General features: G+C 37.7%; 1 protein-coding gene across 1 annotated transcript; it reads left to right on the top strand.

The window, feature by feature from the left end:
* Positions 1-582: 582 nt before the first annotated feature.
* FGF5 (fibroblast growth factor 5) lies at positions 583-19,753 on the top strand (the record flags this gene model as incomplete). The annotated part of the gene is made up of 3 exons (XM_079920504.1): positions 583-943; positions 8,694-8,797; positions 19,406-19,753. 3 exons carry the CDS (start codon positions 583-585, stop codon positions 19,751-19,753), a joined length of 813 nt encoding a protein of 270 aa, XP_079776630.1.
* Positions 19,754-20,384: the final 631 nt, after the last annotated feature.

Here is a 20,384-nt window from a genome sequence, read left to right on the forward strand (position 1 = left end):
TTGCTGGGACGCAAGCCTGCGGCAGAGGTGCGAGAGACGAGAACTCACTCCCACGTTTCACCCTCCCATTCCCGTGACTGCCCCAGGAGGACTCCAGGGCTCGCGGGGAGCTGAGTTCCGCGCAGCGTTAGCTCGAGTGGAGGGTGGCCGTGTGGCGCGTGAGAAGTGCTGGGGTGCGTGGCCTCGGTGTGCGCGCGCCCAGCGTCGGGGCGCAGCTTCTCTCCGCCTGGCTTCTCCTCCCACTCACCCTCTCCCGTCTCCTCCCTCCTCCACACCCCCGCCCCCGGGACGGCGAGGCTTCCTCCCCGCACCGGCCGGAGAGTACACAAAGCGGCGGGTGAGGGGAAGCCTCGCAGGCGTGCACCGAGCAGTGAGATCACTGGCGTTATAAATATCCCAGTGCCAGCGCCGAAATCCGTTCGGGTGGCCTCTCTCTCTCTCCCCCTCTCCCTCTCTCTTCCCCGAGGCTATGTCCACCCGGTGCGGCGAGGGGGGCAGCGCCAGAGGCACACAGCCGCGCGCGGGCTACAGAGCCCAGAACCAGCCCTGCAAAATGCACTTAGGACCCCCGCGGCTGGAAGAATGAGCTTGTCCTTCCTCCTCCTGCTCTTCCTCAGTCACCTGATCCTCAGCGCCTGGGCTCAAGGGGAGGAGCGCCTCGCACCCAAAGGGCAACCCGGACAGGCTGCCACCGGTAGGAACCCCGGAGGAGCCAGCAGCAGCCGGAGCAGCAGTAGCACGAAGTCTTCCTCTTCTTCCTCTGTCTCCTCCTCCCCCGGGGCTCCTCTGGGCAGTCAAGGAAATGGCTTGGAGCAGAGCAGTTTCCAGTGGACCCCCTCGGGGCGCCGGACCGGCAGCCTCTACTGCAGAGTGGGCATCGGTTTCCATCTGCAGATCTACCCGGATGGCAAAGTCAATGGCTCCCACGAAGCCAATATGTTAAGTAAGTTGCCTGCTCTCCTACAAAACCTGTCCTAAGCGGGCGGCGGGAGCCTCGGGAGGGGACAGCTGGTGATTCCCTGGTCTGCAAGCCCACCTTCCGGAGCCCCGGCCACTGGGATGCAGCCGGCCCTCGAAACAGCCGGGCGGGTTGGGTGGAGATGCGTCTACGTGGCGGGCACACACTTTCCCCTCTCGTGAGTACGAGGAATGGCGATTACTGAGGTATAGGCTACCCGGAGGCTGGCGCAGACAGGCACCTTGTTTCCAGTTTGCCCTGGTCCCAAAGAGGAGCTCCAGCCAGTGCCTGGAGAAAACCCAAAAATCTCCTTTCTCCTCGTTTAGCTTCTGCTTACCAGACTCGCATTTTTCACTGGGCATCAAAGCGCACCCCTTTTCCCTGCCCATAACTGAACAGTTTTATTTAGAATAATCAAATCTCACCTACTGCCCCTCACAATGGCTACCATAACCCCAAATTAATATTATATATAATGTATATATACATATGTGTATACGGATATGTCTATTGTAGATACGTACATATTTACACATTATATACATATAGAATATATATGTATATTATACGGGAGACCAGACATTCCCTGTTTGGAAGAAGACAGTGATCTAGAAAACTGGACACGTTTAGAGAGGAAGACGTGATGGACATTAGAATTAATAATTGCGGAGTTGGGTCTAGCACCTTTTAGTATCTTGAAACTATGACCAGACCTTGTGAGGAAGCGTGGCCTGCCTTTGGTCCCCAAGGACAATTAGGGGAAAGTTCTTTATTTTAGAAGAAATTCAGAGGCGGTTCAATTCGGTACAGGTGAAAATTTTGTAGGTTTTTTTTTTTTAAGCCAAGTTTTAAATTTTCTTTCGGAGTTTAGCTCTCTCTCTTTCCCTCCTTTCTCATCTTCTCCTCCCTTCCACCCCGTCTGAGTTTTCAGACCATCACTGCCATTCCTCTGATTCCTCTCACTGCCCCTCTAGGCAGCAGAGGGGAGAGATGATTTGCGGTTGCATGCGGGACTGGGGAGATCTCTGCGGGCCTTTTCCTCCGTAGGGCCAGATGGTCTTGCAGCCGGGGTTAGTCCAACAGACAGAAGCACAGCCCGGGCCTCAGAGGGACCCAGGGAGAGCGGAAACATGGCCAGGAGATACCGATGCGCACACGGTCACCCGGCTCCGGAGTGTCAGCCTGGTGGCTCCCAGGTGTACTTAACTTTCTCCGTCTCAAACCAACGACCCGACGGGTTTCTTCTTACCCAAGCTCCGGAGGAGCGCGGGCTCCACAGAGGGGCTGGCATCTGGCACCCGCCCCCGACAAGGGTTGGAGGTGTGCACGTCTGTGGGATGGCTGGTCGGCAAGCTTCCTCCGGGGGATTCAGGAGGCTGGAAGTGGAAGAGCTGGCGGTTCGCGCCGGAAGGAGAGCGGGTCCACGCCAGCCTCCTGCCCCTGACTGGTCTTTCAGGCTCTGCCGCTCCAGCTGTCTGTGTTGCACGTGGCGAGGTGGCCTGGAGCAGCAAACACGAGAGGGGCCTTCCCTGTCTGCCCCAGCGAGTCCCAGGCCCTCCCACACACTCCTTAGAGGTGTCTGCTTTTATGTTTTAAGGTTCATTACACTCACTAAGCAACTGACCATCTTCGGTGATAAAAGGCAAGGTCAGTTAGGGCGAAGGGGAATTTCCTGAGATTTAAGGGTAAGCAAGAGTTGTGTCTAGTTCAGTATTTCCATTTGTCCTCATTTTGCCCCACCAAACTCTTTTCCTCCACCAGCCATCAGAGCCCTATTCCCCACTTTTAGTAGTATTTTCCCCTTTCACTTACATGAACACTCTTTCTATTCTGTTCTTCTTGCAGTTTATCCAAAAAATCAGCCTCAACAGAGGATAACTTCTGTGTTCCCAAGGGAACACCCAAAGTTAGCCTGTAAGGAGGGCAGATTGGACCCCAGGGGGTAAAAGGATGTGTGGGAGGTGGGTTTCGGTGTGCTAGGGATCTCTGAAAACCAGACTTATTCCCAAGATATTCACCCTCTTCTCTTGGAAGAAACCATAAGAGACAAAGATTTTTGCAGCTTAGGCCTTGTGGAGGGGAAATTGTAGAAAAGGATAGAAAGGAGAATGAGAACAGATCAACAAAGAACACATTCAGCTAAAGAAGACATTGGCCAGTATTTATTTCCAAGGTACATTTTATTTTAACATCCACTTTGAAAGATATCTAACAAAGAACAGACACAAAACACTGCTTTGTTTCTTAAACAAAACTGAAGTGCCTAAATAAAACTTTCTTAATTTAACGAACACTTTCCTAATTCATTTCAGTTTATAACAGCCTTTCAGAGTTTAGTCTGTGCCTTTCACTTGGCTTGCAATCATTCACTTATTCATTCATCCATTTATTCATGTACCCAACATAGGATACCTAGCTCACCAAGCTTGTTATTTTGATTACTTTGGGGTTAGTTGGGATTTTTTTTTTTCCTTTGCCTTCCATAGGTTTTTCTCACAGAGGAAAGTATAATTTAAGTGTTTAAATCATGGTGATTTTCAGCTTTGTGATGTCTGGAATGTCCAATAATATATCATAAGATTTCGCTACCATAGATCCATGAAGAATTTATGAAATATATCATGTTTAAAAGGATAGCAAGTCATTTGGAAGTTTAAAATGAATCTCTGTCTTTAAGTAGCTGTGAAAGAGAAACAGGACCTGCTAATTGCAGTTGGTCATATACCTCTTTGTAGATAGCACTTGATGGTTTCCTGATACAAAATGTAAACTCAGGAGTTGTTTATGGAATGTTGGTTAGAGTAGATGAGGAACCATTTGTCCAAGTCTCTCAAGAGAAACTGAGCGAGCTCGGACCATGAGGATCATGGAGAATACATCAGAGTTTTACCTCATCATCTAATTCTACGGTCTGTGAGTTAGCAGTGATAGAAAACTTACATTATTTTGTCACAGCTTACTACTTCTGTAAAGAGTCAAAACTTTGCCATGCCAAACATTCTCACAAGTTCTTTTAACCTCAATAATTTTCTGTAATGTTTGTCAGAAGAAACGAATATATGTTGGAATATATGTTTCACAACTATCTTTTGACATTAAAATTTTTGCAAACTGTGAATATTTTCTAGTTTGGCTATCAGAAGTACACTGACCATAGATTTGAAACATAATTTGTTTAGTTAAGGAATACCACTTAATATATTCCTAGCTTCTCTTATACAGTAGTTATCTCAGGTTTTGAAGACAGGTAAAAGAATCAAGCTCATTGCACATAAACTCTTATTATAAGGAAATACTAGGGAAGGGTGAAGAAAGATGGGCAAGACAAGATAGGTGATAAAATCCCACTACTGAATAGAAACAAAGACTTTGTTTTAATTTCTATGCTTTCAAGTTTAATTCCAAAACAATGCTTCTGTTGGCTTACCTTGGGCCATTGAAGAATAGGCAATCAAGTAATTGTCAATTTAGGGAGCAAAAGCTTAAGGCTATAGCTACACAAAGCCAAATTGTTTACATAAAATATAGAAATTCCAATTATGTATTTTGGCTAAACCAAACCCTCAGTTTTACTAACTTTAAAAAATCTGAATTCACTATCAATTTTGATGTTAATGTACAGTCAACCTTTATATAGTCCCCAAAGCCTAAATAAACCAGAATCTCTATCTTCTGTATGGAAAAACTCAAGTAGGAAATTTCTATGTTGCTAACTTAATCAATGAAGACTACTAAACTGGATATTTCAAGACTCAGATTTGATAAAGACATGGCATATTTGTTGCTGTGTGAGCACAAGTAGAGAAACTTCAGTTTTAAATGGTTTTTCTTGGGGCTTCCCTGGTGGCGCAGTGGTTGAGAATCTGCCTGCTAATGCAGAGTACACAGGTTCGAGCCCTGGTCTGGGAGGATCCCACATGTCGCGGAGCAACTAGGCCTGTGAGCCACAACTACTGAGCCTGCGCGTCTGGAGCTTGTGCTCCGCAACAAGAGAGGCCGCGATAGTGAGAGGTCCGCGCACCGTGATGAAGAGTGGCCCCCGCTTGCCACAACTAGAGAAAGCCCTCGCATAGAAACGAAGACCCAACACAGCAAAAATAAATAAATTAATTAATAAACTCCTACCCCCAACATCTAAAAAAAAAAAGATTTTTCTTTGAGGATTTTTCAGATGGGCTGTTGATAGCTTCTGAATACATGGAATATCTGTATACCTTTCTCATTCACTGAGAAAAGAGAGAAAAAGGAGAAGTCTACATAATTGTATCAACCATCATTGATAGAGTCCTAATGTATTAAAAACTCTAGAGGGGACTAAGTAAGAAAATCTATATCCAGAATAATTTTACTTTGTAATGCATACTTATGCTTGTAAGTAAGTGGAGTAAACAGTGTATAATCTGAGAGACACTGAGTTCTTGCATCCTTCAACCTAGATGTCAATCACAAAATTCCACCAAGAGAGAATAACTCCTTCAGTTAAGCACTGTTTTTTTCTTTTGATCCTCTTAAATGTGAACACCCTAGGAAAGATAACACATTGTCACTTGCACTTTAACTCTCTCCCTGCCCCACTCCCCCAGCAGTAGAGGGCCAAAATAGCAGGAGAGTACTAAGACATGTGTCCATACATGTGTACACATGGGGTGTCCTGAAAAGGAAGAGAGGTAGTGAGAAGGTCAAAGAAACAATCCAGTTTAGCAAACATTCATTGACTATCTATGATCTGTGAGACACAGTTGGCCTTCCACAATTTTGCTTAGGGATACCATCTGGGCTTCCATGTGAATTGTAAATTCCCATCAAATTTATTATTACAGAGGAAATTACTGAAATTGAAAAAATAAATCAGTTTTAGAGAAATATTTTCTGGAATTTATATACGTGTGATTTAATGCACATGGGTTTAAAATACTTAGAATTCTTTAATGAGTTACTGAGAGTTGGCATGAAAAATCAATAGGCCTGTGATCTTCTTGGGGAGCGGGGGCAGGAGGTTAAATTGTGGAGTTTGTAGAATCTGCTCCTATATTCTAGGAAAAAAGACATCATGAAATTGCTGTTGAAATTACTTTGGAAACTATGATCTTAACAAGGTTCCTAATATTACACCATAATTACATTATTTAGAACATCATACCAAAGTTGCCTATTTGAATAAAAACAATTATTTCATCTAATCTCATCTTTTTTCTTTCCTGCATTCTTCATAATTTTAAATAGAATGATGTATGTAAAAGTATGTTTTTAAGTTTTCAATTAAGTATAATTTTCTTAATATTATAAAATCTTTTCATTCTCAGCCACTATATCATTTTTTATACTGGAACTTACAAGAAAAGAAACCACGTGGTATGTAATAAAATAACACTTTCACATATATTATTTCATCTTCCCCATATTTAAAATTTATTACAATGCAAATTTATATAACAGATACATGCAGAATGTACAGTGTATTGGGAAACAAATTGAGTCAAAATGGGTCTTTCTTAAAAATAGAATATGTTGTCAGAAACCAATAGTTTACATAAGCAAAGCAGTGCTCCCATTAAAGAAGTATGTACAGAGTCCTTTTGTCTTGACCTCTTAAATGATAGCCTGCAAACATATATGCTTAATGAGAATTTTATCTTTTATGCTACCATGTATTTTTTTTCCCACTAATACACAATAGATTTGCATTTACAAAACCAGGTAATTTTCCAGACAATGGTATAAAAAACCTTTAACAAAGCAGAACCAGGAGTAAATTGGGGGAAACATATGGTCAAGTCTCCTTTTCTACCAACTCCACATTGTCTCTTTTGTGGCTGTCATTCTACACATAGATGATTTCTCATGTTCTCCCTGTCTCATTTTTTAACAGACATTTACACAGTATTCACAATCACATCCCCCATCTCTGAAATATCCAAAATCATTAATGCTGTTTTTCAATATCATTCTGTAATTTTGATATCAGATGTTCTATTCATGTTTTATTAATAATATTATTACAGCACTACATTGTGTAGTAAATTTATCTTTACAAAGGATTCTGTGTGCTTTGTTACTATTTCATAAAATGATAATGCTTTTAAATCTTTTTGGGGTATGCATCACAGTCAAATAATTTGCATAGCAAAATCTATTGTAAATAGCATTTTGAAAACATTTTGAAGGAAAGAATTTTTTGAGACAGTCTTTTTTTAGGAGTTTCTTCCTAGAAGCAGAAGTAGTTCCTTTCCAAGTTTTTAGATTTTTTTGGGTTTGTTTTAAAGAAATATCCACTAATAAAGTGGTAGCTGCAATTTTCTTGAGATGTGTTTTATTTACTCTAGGCTAAGAATTCTTATCACAAGATCAATAGTTCCTTCACGAACTTTCTGATCAAGTATTTTTAAGAAATCAGGTTAAATAAATAAGCGACAGTATTTGCTACAATTATAGGTATTAGGTCGCATTATTCAACATAAGTGCTCTATAACGATATTCATATATGTGTTTACATGTATTATATATATGTGTAGCCACAATACACTGCATTTGGTAAGTTGAATAATTTTATATGTACTTCAAATACTGCAGGGGGAGACTGCTATTTTAAGAAAACCTGGTGATTTTCTCTATTTGTCATAGTCCTATTGACATATTCTAATTAGAATATGTACTCAAAATATTACAGATTGAAATGTTGAGATGTTTTTTCCCTCCTCCCTCCCATCCTTGCTTGCTTCCTTCCTTTCTTCCAGGAGAAGTCCTTTTTTAGCTTTAGTGGACCATATTATTTTGTCCTTTTTTTTTTTTTGCATTTTGTTGTAGGCAATTAACAAAAAGCTCTATGCTTTTCTTCTGTTCATATAACATTACATACAAGTTTATGGTAAACAGGCAGGAATCCCAATTATATACAAACTATGAGTTTCATCTTCTTAAAATACTCTAAACTGTGGTGTGTGACTCTCTTGACCCAGTGGATGTGGACTTTCAAATTATTAAAGGAGACAGAGGGACATCGACTTGATAATTCTGACTACTAAATGCCAAATATAAACAATAACGTAATAAATACCTCATTAAATTTTTTCCAGAAAAGTCACTCAAAATGCAAGATGTCTCAAACCATAATCCATCAAACACTTCACTGAGCCAATAGTCTCAGATTATTTATATTGCTTTCAGTATCTTATGTATACTCTTTAAATGAGCAAGTCACTAAATGATAGAGTGTGATATATATTGATTTATCGATTTGTATTATGATCATTTGAGAAGAGGGATTTCTTTTATGTAAATAAGTATTATTTTCAAGGCTTCCAATGATTTATACTAATCTTGAGTACCATCTTCTGTGCTTTAATATTAAAAGTACTATATTATCTCTGACAGAAAAACAATGCATGAGAACTGTTTTGTAAAACATTTTAAAAAGTCTTTGCCATTCCTTTAGAACTTGAAAAGATTCTACTGTCAAACATTGATTACTAAAAGTGACTTATCATTTGTAAGGAGAAAAAGAATTACTAATGAAGCACAAATTTTTGAACCTTGAAATTTATCATTTTAAATGAATACTTGAGTGCTAGACCTTTTTATTTCTTTTACATAATAAATGTCACAAAAAATAAAGATGTTAAATGCTTTTAAAAAAATCACAGTGATAAAGAATGGAGACAATCTACGTAGAAATTTAATTCTTCACAATGGTATATAGAAGAGTCTGTGTTTTATTTTGGGATTTCTGTCATCCTAGGTATTTTGGAAATATTTGCTGTGTCTCAGGGGATTGTAGGAATACGAGGAGTTTTCAGCAACAAATTTTTAGCGATGTCAAAAAAAGGAAAACTCCATGCAAGTGTAAGTAGAACCACTTTATATTTGTTAAAGGTGTTATAGAGATTTTACATTTGTAAAGTGGAATGAAGTGATTTTCCAAATTGATAGGACAATTTGCCCAGAGAACTTAATGTTTTTTTGTTTTTGTAAAATTATATGTACATTAAACCAAGAGAAATGTATGTGTTTTTGTAAGTAATCGTTTAAATATTTTATTTACTTGAGAAGATAATATACAATCCACAAAAAGTTTTAAGGGTAAGTGTATTTGAAAACAGCATTTTCTAAGTGATTGCCATTATTTATTTCTTAAAAGTGGTCCAAGTGAGGAGAAATATTATGGAAATACTATGTTTTTAATTTACATGTTTATGGTGATTGTGTGTGTGTGTTCGGTAGATCATGTTCTTAATTTTAAAAGCTACTCATGATGTCAAAAATGGAGTCTAAGTAATGTAACGTATATTCATATTAATAAGTATGGAAGGAAGAAACAAATAGTGAGAAGACTTTGACCTTTAATTGAGAAATTTAATTTGACTCATTTGAGAAATTTTCATCTTGTTTTTTTGTTGCATCAAAAACACTTCTTAAAACTATGAAGACTAGTTTTGCACTCCTAAAAATTTCTTCAGCCCACTTAACACAGTTTGTAATCAATTTACAAATTATAGATTTCTATGCTTTGTTCTGAAAATGTGCATTACTTGGGAAGCATTAAAATGTTTTAAAGATAATAAAATATATTTAGCTTAGTTTTCCCGCTCACAGGTTCTGTTTATTAGTATTAGTAATATGCACAGCCCTTAAAAGTGATTTATGCTTTTTTTGTAGTGTACTGAGTTTTGTCATATTAAATTATTTTAAAAAGCAATTCTTCTTTAAAGCTACTCCTTTAATCCTTATTCACTTTAATTCTTATTAAACAAATTGGGGAAATATCACTTTTCCAGTTTTCAAAGTATATAGGAAGTTTTAACTGAGTGCAATCAATTGGAACTTGCTAATTATGATTTCTTCTTTACAGATCTTTAAAAAATTGAATGACAATTTCACTTGGTTTAATGTTTAAGACTTTCAATTTTCCTTTCTCTAACATCTAAATGTGGTTTGTTAATATCTCTTGGAGGAGACAGTAGAATTCAAGCTATTTCTACAGTTATTTGAGGATTAAATGAGATAATGCATATAAAGCTTGTTAGAACAATATTAAATATCTTGTAAGTACTCAATAAATATTACCTATTATTGAATGATAATTTAAATATATTCTAAATATAATAAACTACTAAAATCCCAGTTTATTAAGATAGATGAGAAATCTTTGGTAACCTCTCTGATCATCCATTACAAGCATTATAACCAGATTTACTTATTTCATCTTCTGAGCTGGTTACTATATTCTAGTAAACCACAATACAGTGTTCATAAAATAATGGCTCTTTGATTTATTACATATCTTAAGGGAAAACGTTCTTCATTGCTGTGGAAAAGTAGGACATGCCATTTTATTTTTTAAAAAATATTTGATTTTTAAAAATCCACATACAAAATAAAAAACAATGATCAAATGCATCTACACTGAATAACTTTTCCTCGATCTACTTTAAGGTGGTAAAAGATTGAAACACCTTCAAAATCTAAGCATCATAACAATATGCAATGCCTAAAAAGAAATTCTCTTTTATTGGTTTGCTTGTTTTTGGTGAAAATCTTAATTTTTTAAATATTCTGATTCATGCTTTAGTACATGCAAAAAAATAGACTACCTTGGGGCAGCTTAAGGATAATTGCAACAGAAAGCGAAGTACTACAAATGGATGCCAATTAGAAAGGTCAAACTGAAAGGTTAGGTTACATGATTCCTCTGTCAAATGCAAGTAACAAATTTCCAGAAACTTGACCCAAATGTCTAAGGATGGCTGGCCGAAATAATGCAGATAATGCAAAAACAGCATCTGTTATTCTTTCTCATCTTGGCAGGCTAAAGTTATTTCATGGAATAATGACTTTTAAACAGTACAAAGCAAGCCTTGCTCTTGTCACTCACTGAAGCCCTTTGATATAAAAGTCATTCTGATGACTTTGAGCTGAATTGTAGATAAAAAATTAAGCCCTACGATTATGTGGATTCTTTCTAAACCATTTGTCCAAGCCCACTTTCTCTTAGCATTTATTAGCACTTTTTCTCTAGATGGAAACCTAATTAAATTATAAAGTGATTTATTTTTAAGGAAGTTGAATTTTGAAATAGTGTCAATTCTAACCATTATTAGTTTTATGCCAGATGGTTTCTTTCCTCTTTTCAGTTTCTAGTTAAACATGTTGAAAAATTGTTCTTATAGCTAGCTTTAAATATAATTATTTGATTTAGTTTTGGTTTTTACAAAATTTCATCACCACTAAAAATGCTAAAACCCCTTATACTTTTAGGATTAAGTGTTGCTTAGGATTAGTGAGTTGCTTTAAATTAATAATTGTGCAGAGGCATTTAAAGAATACCTTTATAATCATTTCAAAAATATATGTATATAAAACCATGTTGTGCATCTTAAACTTAAACAATGTCGTAAGTCAATTATATCCCAATAAAACTGGAAAAAAAATTTAAATAAATAAAGAGTAACTTTAGGGTTTTATTTACAGAGTAAATGTGAACTATAAATCTAAAGTAGTCATATAATTCTGGGGAAAGTAAACCTATAGCGTATTGAGAAATACTCATGGATAATAGGAGATTTTCAACTTCGTTTTTATAGTAACAATCAGACTATTAAAAATTAGCTACTTGGCAGAGGTAAAAGATTTGCATATTTCTTTAAAATCTCTTTCATTCACATTATCTCATTACATAGTTAGGTGAGGAAATAGTCTCAGAGATGTTAAATATTTTCCTAAGTTACCACAGGTAACAATTGATTGAACCAGAATTACATAATTCAAAAATTCTCTCTCCTTTTAAATGTTATACTACTTGGTAGGGAAAAGTTAGCTTGAAAGAAGGTATTTTGTTTCATTTGGAACTATTTACACTGTTTTCAGCTATTATTTTATAGGAATTATTAATTGCATGTTTTAATAATATTTTTGTATTACGTTTTAAAGAATGAATACTGTGGTTCATCCTTAGAATATTTTTGGTGGCTTCTCTCTCTCTCTCTCTCACTCTCTCTCATTCCAAACCCTTTTGGAGGATCTTTTTTCCCCATCTACTTCTATGTCTTCTACTTGATTTTAAAGTCTAGAAAGGAGGGGATGTGTGCACCACAAAACTTGTCACACAGTTTTATAAATGTTGGTTATTCAGTGTGAAGATGAGTTGCATAGGGAACCCCTTTTAGGATGTACTTTCAGAACAGAAAAGAGATCTGTTTTGTTCACAGAAACTCTTCATTTAGAAAATGCTTCATTGTCAGTGGACAGGAAGATGGTAAACACTATTATCAGGCCAGAAAGTTTAAACTTAGGCAACATATATGCTGATTTCCTTTGTGTGCTAAGTTTGTTAATTTGGTAAGAGAAGTTTTCATTGAACTTCAGCCATCTCGGTGTGCTCTGCTCATGCACTCAGTCCACCTATATACTCATAGTAATCTCCATGCAGCTCTCCTTAAGACCTTGACTGATAGACCCTAAGTAGACAATGCATTTAAATTCCTAGTGTGCAGGGTTTTTTCAGCATTCTTTACAAGGATGAAGGTGTCTGGTCTTCTTCTCGAGATGCCTTGGGAATCACTGAGAGTAAGAGCAGGTAATTGCTTCCCCAAGAGCCATGAGGGTTAGTCAGAGCCTTCACTGTGGCCTGTATCCTCTTTCTCGACTTATTCCCAGACTGAGGTGCTTTGTGGGGCTGAGCACCCTTCTCTTTTGGTCTCTACCTCTGCCTGCCTGTCTGTTTGTGCTCTCTCCTCAGGTTTATTGTCTTTATCCAAAGTTGCATAGGCAGCCTTTCTGGATTTATCTGAGGTGGGTCTAGATGTAAGTGTAGAAAGTCTTGAGTGTGGTGGTGAAGAGCACAGTTCAATTGTGTCATTCTACTTGAGATACACTGTGTCATTTTACTTAATCTTTCTATTCCTTGGTTTTATCAGCTATAAATGGAAGAAAATTAAAGTAAAAATACATGGTGATAGTTGAGCATTTTAAATGAGATAATATGTATAAAACACTTAGAATAGTTCCTGGAAAGTATTCAGCATTTAATGTTAGAACAGATCTTCCTGAATTTGCTCTCAGGCAGCTGTTTGATGATCCTCTATCTCCTCTCAGAATACTTTCTGATTTTGGGGTCAGGCAGCTGTGACCCCCTCAGATATTTAGACCAGCCACAAATCCCATTTATTATTTGCCCCTTTTTTCTTTAGGTCCAAACTCGTCTTGCATACAGTAGCCCCTTTTCTCCTGGGTTTTCCTTTTTCCAAGGAACCTAATTTGAAAGCAAAATTCCCAGGTTCAAGATCTTAAAGAGGCAAGGATTTCCAATGGTCATAATCTCATAATTTTTTAAGATCCTTCTTGTGCATTGTGGTTTTCCCCGTAAAAAATCTCAATCTTGAAAAAGGTGGTTATCATGAATTCTTCAGTCTTTTCATTAAGTATGCATGTTCACTTATTGCCTGTTGGGAGAAAAACATTTTAGCTCATTTTAAAGATACAGAAAGAAGCACGTGGTGGAATTATTTTTGTTTCTCAGGGTTTTAGGGAATCATGTTTGGAAGGAAAGCTAATTGCAGAGTTTACGAAATAGGCATGGAATGTGTGCTTCATCAGCCCTAAGCAAGGACTAGAACAGCCTCCTCTCCTGGTTTCAGAGGGCGCCAGCTGGCTTGCCCGGGATGAGAGTCTGGACTAGACTTCCTGAGCTGGGGGCAGAGTGAGGATGAGTCCGCAGCCCCTAAAGCTGGGCATGTTTATTGAAAGGGGAAACGGAATCTTGAGTAACGGTTATCATCATCATTAAAAAAATAAGTTATTAAGCACTCCACTCGTGCAGTCAAGACCCTGAGCTCTATAAAGGCATTGAATAGAAACTCGCCTTGCCCTCTAAGAGCTTTCAATTTACATAGTAAAACTGAATAACTAGTAATTCAGGCTAAAAAATGAGTTCAGTGTTCTACCTTTGCAGTAAATGTCAGTTTTCTCTTAATTTCACACTATGTAAATCTGGTTAGAGGGCTTATTTTATTGAGGAAATCTGCCTGTGATGAATCGACTTGTAATTTCAGAGATCCATTTCAGCCTAAAGTGAGAGATGGTGTTCTACATCTTAGATGGTTGGGGGAATGGCACTTGTTTTTCATCAGTATTTTAATATGGAGCAACTGCAGGGCAGGTAGGACTATATAGAAACCTAGGAGATGCCTTGGGTTTGTACAGTGTTACTGAAAGAGTTTGAATCTAGGAATCAGTAGATGAGATTTAAGTCACAGGCCTACCCTGGCATGTGATAAATGTGGGGCTTTAGACGAATTCTTTTCTTTACTCTTCTGTCTGGAAAATCAGGTAATAGCATCCTAATAGTCATGGAATTATAACAAGAATGAAATAATATATGTAAAACACCTGGCACATGGTAGCCCTCAATAGCCCAGCTTTTTTGAGCTATTAAGAGCATCAGACAGTGAACTATCTTATACCATGTTTCTACAAGTGTGGTTCTCACCTCACCTGCATCAAGATCACACAGGATGCTGGTTAATGATGTGATTCCAGGGTCTCAGCTCAGACTTACTAAAACAATCTCTGGAGATAGGGCCTTGGGAATCTGCATTTTGACCTGGCTCCCTGAGTAATTTGAAGTCAAATTCAAGAGGTTCAGAGGAGGAGAAATCATGTGCCTAGCATTCTTCACTACCTTACCTCAGGTTGATTTAAATCCAACTTGTATATTCCCTTGGTTGCATGAAGAACTGAGACACAGAATGGCCAGATACCTAGTGCCAAGCAGGAAGTATGACCATGCTCTGGAGATGGTCATACATCAACTGACCCATATGAGGTTTGTGAAGTAAAGAGAAAGAGGCAGCTCCTGTACATGCATGCTGCCCTGTTCTGGGGTTCTCTGCTTGGGAGCAGTTGGAGCAGGGTCTAGCTTTCAGCCTTCAGTCACCACCAAAGGTGGGTGCTTTTGGGCTGGGCACATCCTACACAGCCATACAAAACAGCCTGGGCTTAGGGGACCTGACCCGGACAGTCCCATTGGTGAGACTAGGGGTGGGAACCAAAATGCATTGAAAGGAGGCAGGGGAACAAGAAGTGTAGGGATGCAGGCAGCAAGAAAACTTTGCTTAGAGCACAATCTTGTCTTTAATTGTTTTCATTACAGTCTATAATAATAGTTTAATTATTTAATAATATTATATAGTCTATAGTAGCATTTTAGTTACTTATATTCAATTATTTCTTAACTTTATAAAGCTTTTCAAGAGAAAGAGGCAAATCAAAGAAAACAAAATGAAATAAAGAAGTAAAATTGATTAAATGATTAAATAATCTGCAGACTCCAGGGTTTGTACTACTGTTAGTCCAAGTTCAATCCTCTTCATATACCTCTTTCATACAATGCGTATTTACTTCTTCAGTCACACGTAATGAGAATCGGGACTTGTAGGCATAGCCTCAACACATTTGCTACAATATTCTCAATCATCATAGAGCATGTTTACTAAGGAACAAATCTATGTTAAGAGGTTTTAGAAAGTTTTTAAAAATATTGTTTCAGAAAGAATTCTCTGGTTTAATTGACCTTCAGATTTTAATTAAGCAGAATTGGTCTTCTCTGGAATATCACAGTCAAAGTTTTACTTTCTTTGAACTGAATTTGACCTTTCTTTTAAATATTCACTGTGTGCCCTCATCACACGAGGAGATGAGTAGAATCAAGGTAAAGTATCCTCCTAAGCCCAAAATTCTTGTTTTATTTAATAGCACTATATTGCCCCAACCTCTGAATAATTTGCATTTGCATATTCAGGCAAAAGTAGTTTAATTTAATTTTCATCTGTTTTTTTCAGTTAAGACTCCTTTAAAGTACGTAGAAATCAGCCAGTTTAAACTTGTTAGTTTTGCAATTATGGCTTGTTGACTATAACTTATTTTTACACTTGCAAGATCAAGGAGAAATTATAGAGAAAAACATAGATAATTTAAGTCAACAAAGAACATGGGCAGGACCATGGCTATATTGTTTTTCATTGTAAAAGTGACAACCAGCACAGTGTCTGGCATGTGATATACAGTCGATAAATATCTGTGGAATGAATCCACAAAAAACTGAGTTTGAAACAAAGATAGGGGCTCTTTACGAACATTTTAATGAATGCGTTTGTTGTAGTGGCTGATGGTGGTAGGGTGGAGGTTATGGGGGTCCTGATTTCATAGCTTATTTGAAATTAGATTTACCTCTCTACTTCACAGCTGAACTGTAGATAAAGTCTTTACATCCCTTTCCCATTTTCTAGGGAAATAATCCAGTTCTATTGTTTTAAAAGTATATATATTGCTAAAGCACTTTTTACAATTCAAAGGAGATTTCAAAAATTAAAAGTAACCTGGAAAGTTTATTATCTAAAATTGTGTAATGGTAAATGGTAAATATATTTAAATGGCTCTGCTGCTTGGTGACTCTGTTGTGAAGATGCCTCATACGTAACATTAGGGACAGAGATGAACTGCTTAAAGTCGCCGTGTTGTCTGAACAGGGCCGGGAATACTGACAGGGACAGTCCATCCCTCCAGAAGAAACCAGATCTCCTGATGAAAAACTCACTATGTTTGTTTCAAATGGTTTTGTTCCATCATAGCTGGAAGAATTTTTCAGACAAAATATTAAATTAGAAGTCAATTAAGAAATCCAAAACAGTCTGACTGCCTTCACTCCTGTTTTAATGTGGGGTTTGGAATGGCTGAGGGCCAGCAAGTAATGTGGGTCCTCAGAATTCTGAACATCCCTATCCCATGTGACAGTTAGGTGACCCTCGAAAAATCTAGAGCCTGAACAGCCATCCTCTTTAAGTCTTCTCTTAAGAAAGAACTTAGAACATGAACCTTGAGGGGGAAAGAGAAAGTTTTCAGATGGAATAATTTTCGGGGGTGGCATCGGTAGGTTTTCACCCCATGAAAGACAGTAAGATGGAATTGCTATAGGTCAATATACTGTGTGTGTGTGTGTATGTGTGTATGCACACGAATGTGTGTCTGTTGGTCACATCAATTTAAAAAGACATGTTCCTTCTTTATTTTTTTTTTTGACACCATTAAGGAAAAAATAAGGTTAAATTATGCAGTACACTTAAAAAAATCTAACTGTCAAAATTGAATCACTGCTATCTTTATTTCAGGAAAACGATTTTTTTTGTGTGAAACAAGGGTAGAAGTCAGGTCTATAATGTATTATACATTAAAAATGTTATTCAAATAAATTTTAAGAAAAATATCTGAGGCAGGGTAAATATACCTGCTACCGTTTTTAGTGAAATCTCCCACACCTTTCTAAAATGCTTGGTCTTTTCTGTAGCAGAAAATATTCCAGATGGTTATAGCTTTTATTTTAAAGTAAAACTTTGGGATTATCTAATTGAATGGGAGAGCATTGAAGTCCTTTCAAGAGCTAAGCAGACAAATCTATGTTTGGCTTGTAAGAAAGACTTTTTAATTAAAAAAAAATAAGGAACAATAAATGTGTGCTCTTCTAAAGGAATGGCAACATAGCACCCTTGTCCTGGTCATGGGCTTGTAGGTTATGATGGGATGAGAGAAAGCCATTGGCAGTGGTTCTTTAAAATAGCGGCTTACAGCCTGCTAGAGACCCAGTCCAGGGTATGTCAGTAGACAAGTGCTTATATATAGCTTCATAGCCTCCAAATAAAGAGCTTTATTGATTGAACTACACTCGAATGTAAATAACCTGGATAGACTATCGTACATAAGATAAATGTGCTGTTGGAAATACTCTGAAACTGGTTGTCTCCTGATATTGCCAGTACCCTGCACAACTCAAAAATTCCATGTGGCCATCAACAGTAGTTCTGTGTAAACTGCCTTGCAATGTTCAGACTTCTATATTACAACGTTGGGATCTGTATTGCAGAAGAAAGTTTGGCATTATTAGAAAAGCAAGGGAATTAAAGGACTTTTAATTCCATGTTAGAACCTCTTGGTTTGATATAGAAAGAATCATATCTGTGTGTGTGTGTGTGTGTGTGTGTGTGTGTGTGTGTGTGTGTGTGTGTAGTGTTCTTATATAGGAGTCAAGATATTTGGTATTTCTAAGCCCAGGACGTTTATACAAATGGTGTTCCCTGAAATTGTGAAACATGTTGGTCTAGTCCAGGTTAGGGATTTGAATTCTTTGGGGGCTATGGAATCTTGTATTTGATTAAAGCTCCAGATCCTTTCCTTAGAAAAATATTTTGATTCTCACAATAGCCCTACAGTTGCAAGGATTGTGGATAAAGAGCCTAAAGCTGAGAACTCAACTGGCAGGATTGGCATTTGATTGCATGTCTGTCTGACACATTCTCACTTGCTTCCCCTGTACTGCGGTCATTCAATTTCCTCAATACGGCAAACTCAGCCTTTTCAGAGCTTGTTGTGGCCTGCTTTGTCGTCCTCATCTCTTCTTCCTTTCTCCATGCGTCCTAAGTGGAAATCACACTGAACTACTTATAGTGCTGTCCTGCTGACCTGTGAACACACCAGTTCTGCTCCCTGAAATCCTTTCTCACGTCACCTGCCTTGCTCACACCTTGTTGGACTTGAAGACTCAGCTCAGAAGTCAGCTTTTCTAGGAAGACTTCCTGCCCTCTTCCCTGCTACCTCCATCCTCTCAGATGCCCTTCCTCTATGCTATCATTGTATCCTCTGCATACCGCTGTCATAATTCCATTTATCAAGCTGCATCGTGATGGATGTCTACTCCTTTGCTTAATCCACTGTTTCTGTGAGCATTTCAAGGGCAGAGTTGTGTGTGTGTGTGTGTGTGTGTGTGTGTGGAGAGAGAGAGAGATCTGGCTGAAGTATTGTTAGTGACTCCAAAGGTAATTTTTTTCTTCCTGCCATCAAATATACTCTCCTGTATCACTGTGTGAAGATACATTCTTTCCTAAAGAACTCTAACATATGCAATATTAATAGGGCCATATGCTACCCCTTTCTCAGCACCATGAAGCATGCTGATAAGATTGAAAAATGTATTCTTGTTTCAAAGGATAATATGACCCCATTCCTCTGAATAATATAGTACTATTTATTTTCTTGATGGCTTAAGAGGGGGAAAAATCTTATAAGTTAATTTTTTAACTAAAAATTTCAAAGTAATTAGAAAGAGTAATAGAATTTAAATATACGAGTTCCTGTTATCACTTTTATATACATTGATATTACTTCACGATTGTACATAATAAACAGAAATCAGCATTACAAAGATGAAGAAAGTAGGAATATAGAAACGAAAATAGTAATTTTAAAGCAACTCTAAAAGAAGCAAATGTGTCTTTATAAAAGAGAACGGAGTAGGAGGGCAGGGGTCAACGGAACTCTTGTTTTTTCTTTACAGTAAAAGACCTCATTTGATTACATGCTGAAAATATTATCACTACTTGAATTTCCTCTTCTTCTTTTATTCCCTAGGCCAAATTTACAGATGACTGCAAGTTCAGGGAGCGATTTCAAGAAAACAGCTATAATACCTATGCCTCAGCGATACATCGAACTGAAAAAACGGGGCGGGAGTGGTACGTGGCCCTGAACAAGAGAGGGAAAGCTAAACGGGGCTGCAGCCCCCGTGTTAAACCTCAGCACATCTCTACCCACTTTCTGCCAAGATTCAAGCAATCAGAGCAGCCAGAACTTTCTTTCACAGTTACTGTTCCTGAAAAGAAAAAGCCACCTAATCCCATCAAGCCAAAGGTTCCCCTCTCCGCACCTCGGAGAAGTCCCAACACAGTGAAATACAGACTCAAGTTTCGCTTTGGATAATACTCATCTTGGCCTTGTGAGAAACCATGCCTTCCCTTCAGGAGTTTCTGTAGGTGTCTTTGTGCTCTGAAGACAACTTTTTGGACACAGCTTCAGTTACACTACACTGTACTGAAGTCAGGACATTTGTTTCAGTTTGGCTGAAACAAAAATGTCTCCTGATAGGAACTAAACTGGAATTCTTTGTACCAATACAGGGAGCTCACTGCTTTAGTTCAGTATGACATAAAGCCTTTTGCTTTATGCTTGGTGCATACTGGGACTCTGTTTCCAGAAAGTTAAATGGTGGGGATTATGTATTTTTCTGACTTTTACAGATCAACCTGAAAAAGCATACGATACATTTTTATTTTTGGTTTCCAAAGACTATTTTGATGCAGATAAAAATATTTTATTAACGTTTGTTTTTTGGGTTTTGGTTTTTTTTAAAGTACCTTGCATTGAGCATATTTTCTTACTTTTGTTATTTTTAATTAATAAGACATAAAACAGCCATTTTAATGCAATTTATGAATTATAAATGTGTTTATAGCTTGTTTATAACATGTGGATTTATTTTTCATTTTTCTTATTCATTGCACTTTTAATTTTTATTGTGATTATTTTTTTTTTACCATACCTCAGATAATGT

The sequence above is a fragment of the Stenella coeruleoalba genome (genome assembly GCF_951394435.1).
Source record: "Stenella coeruleoalba genome assembly, chromosome: 4".
NCBI classification, from domain to species: domain Eukaryota; kingdom Metazoa; phylum Chordata; class Mammalia; order Artiodactyla; family Delphinidae; genus Stenella; species Stenella coeruleoalba.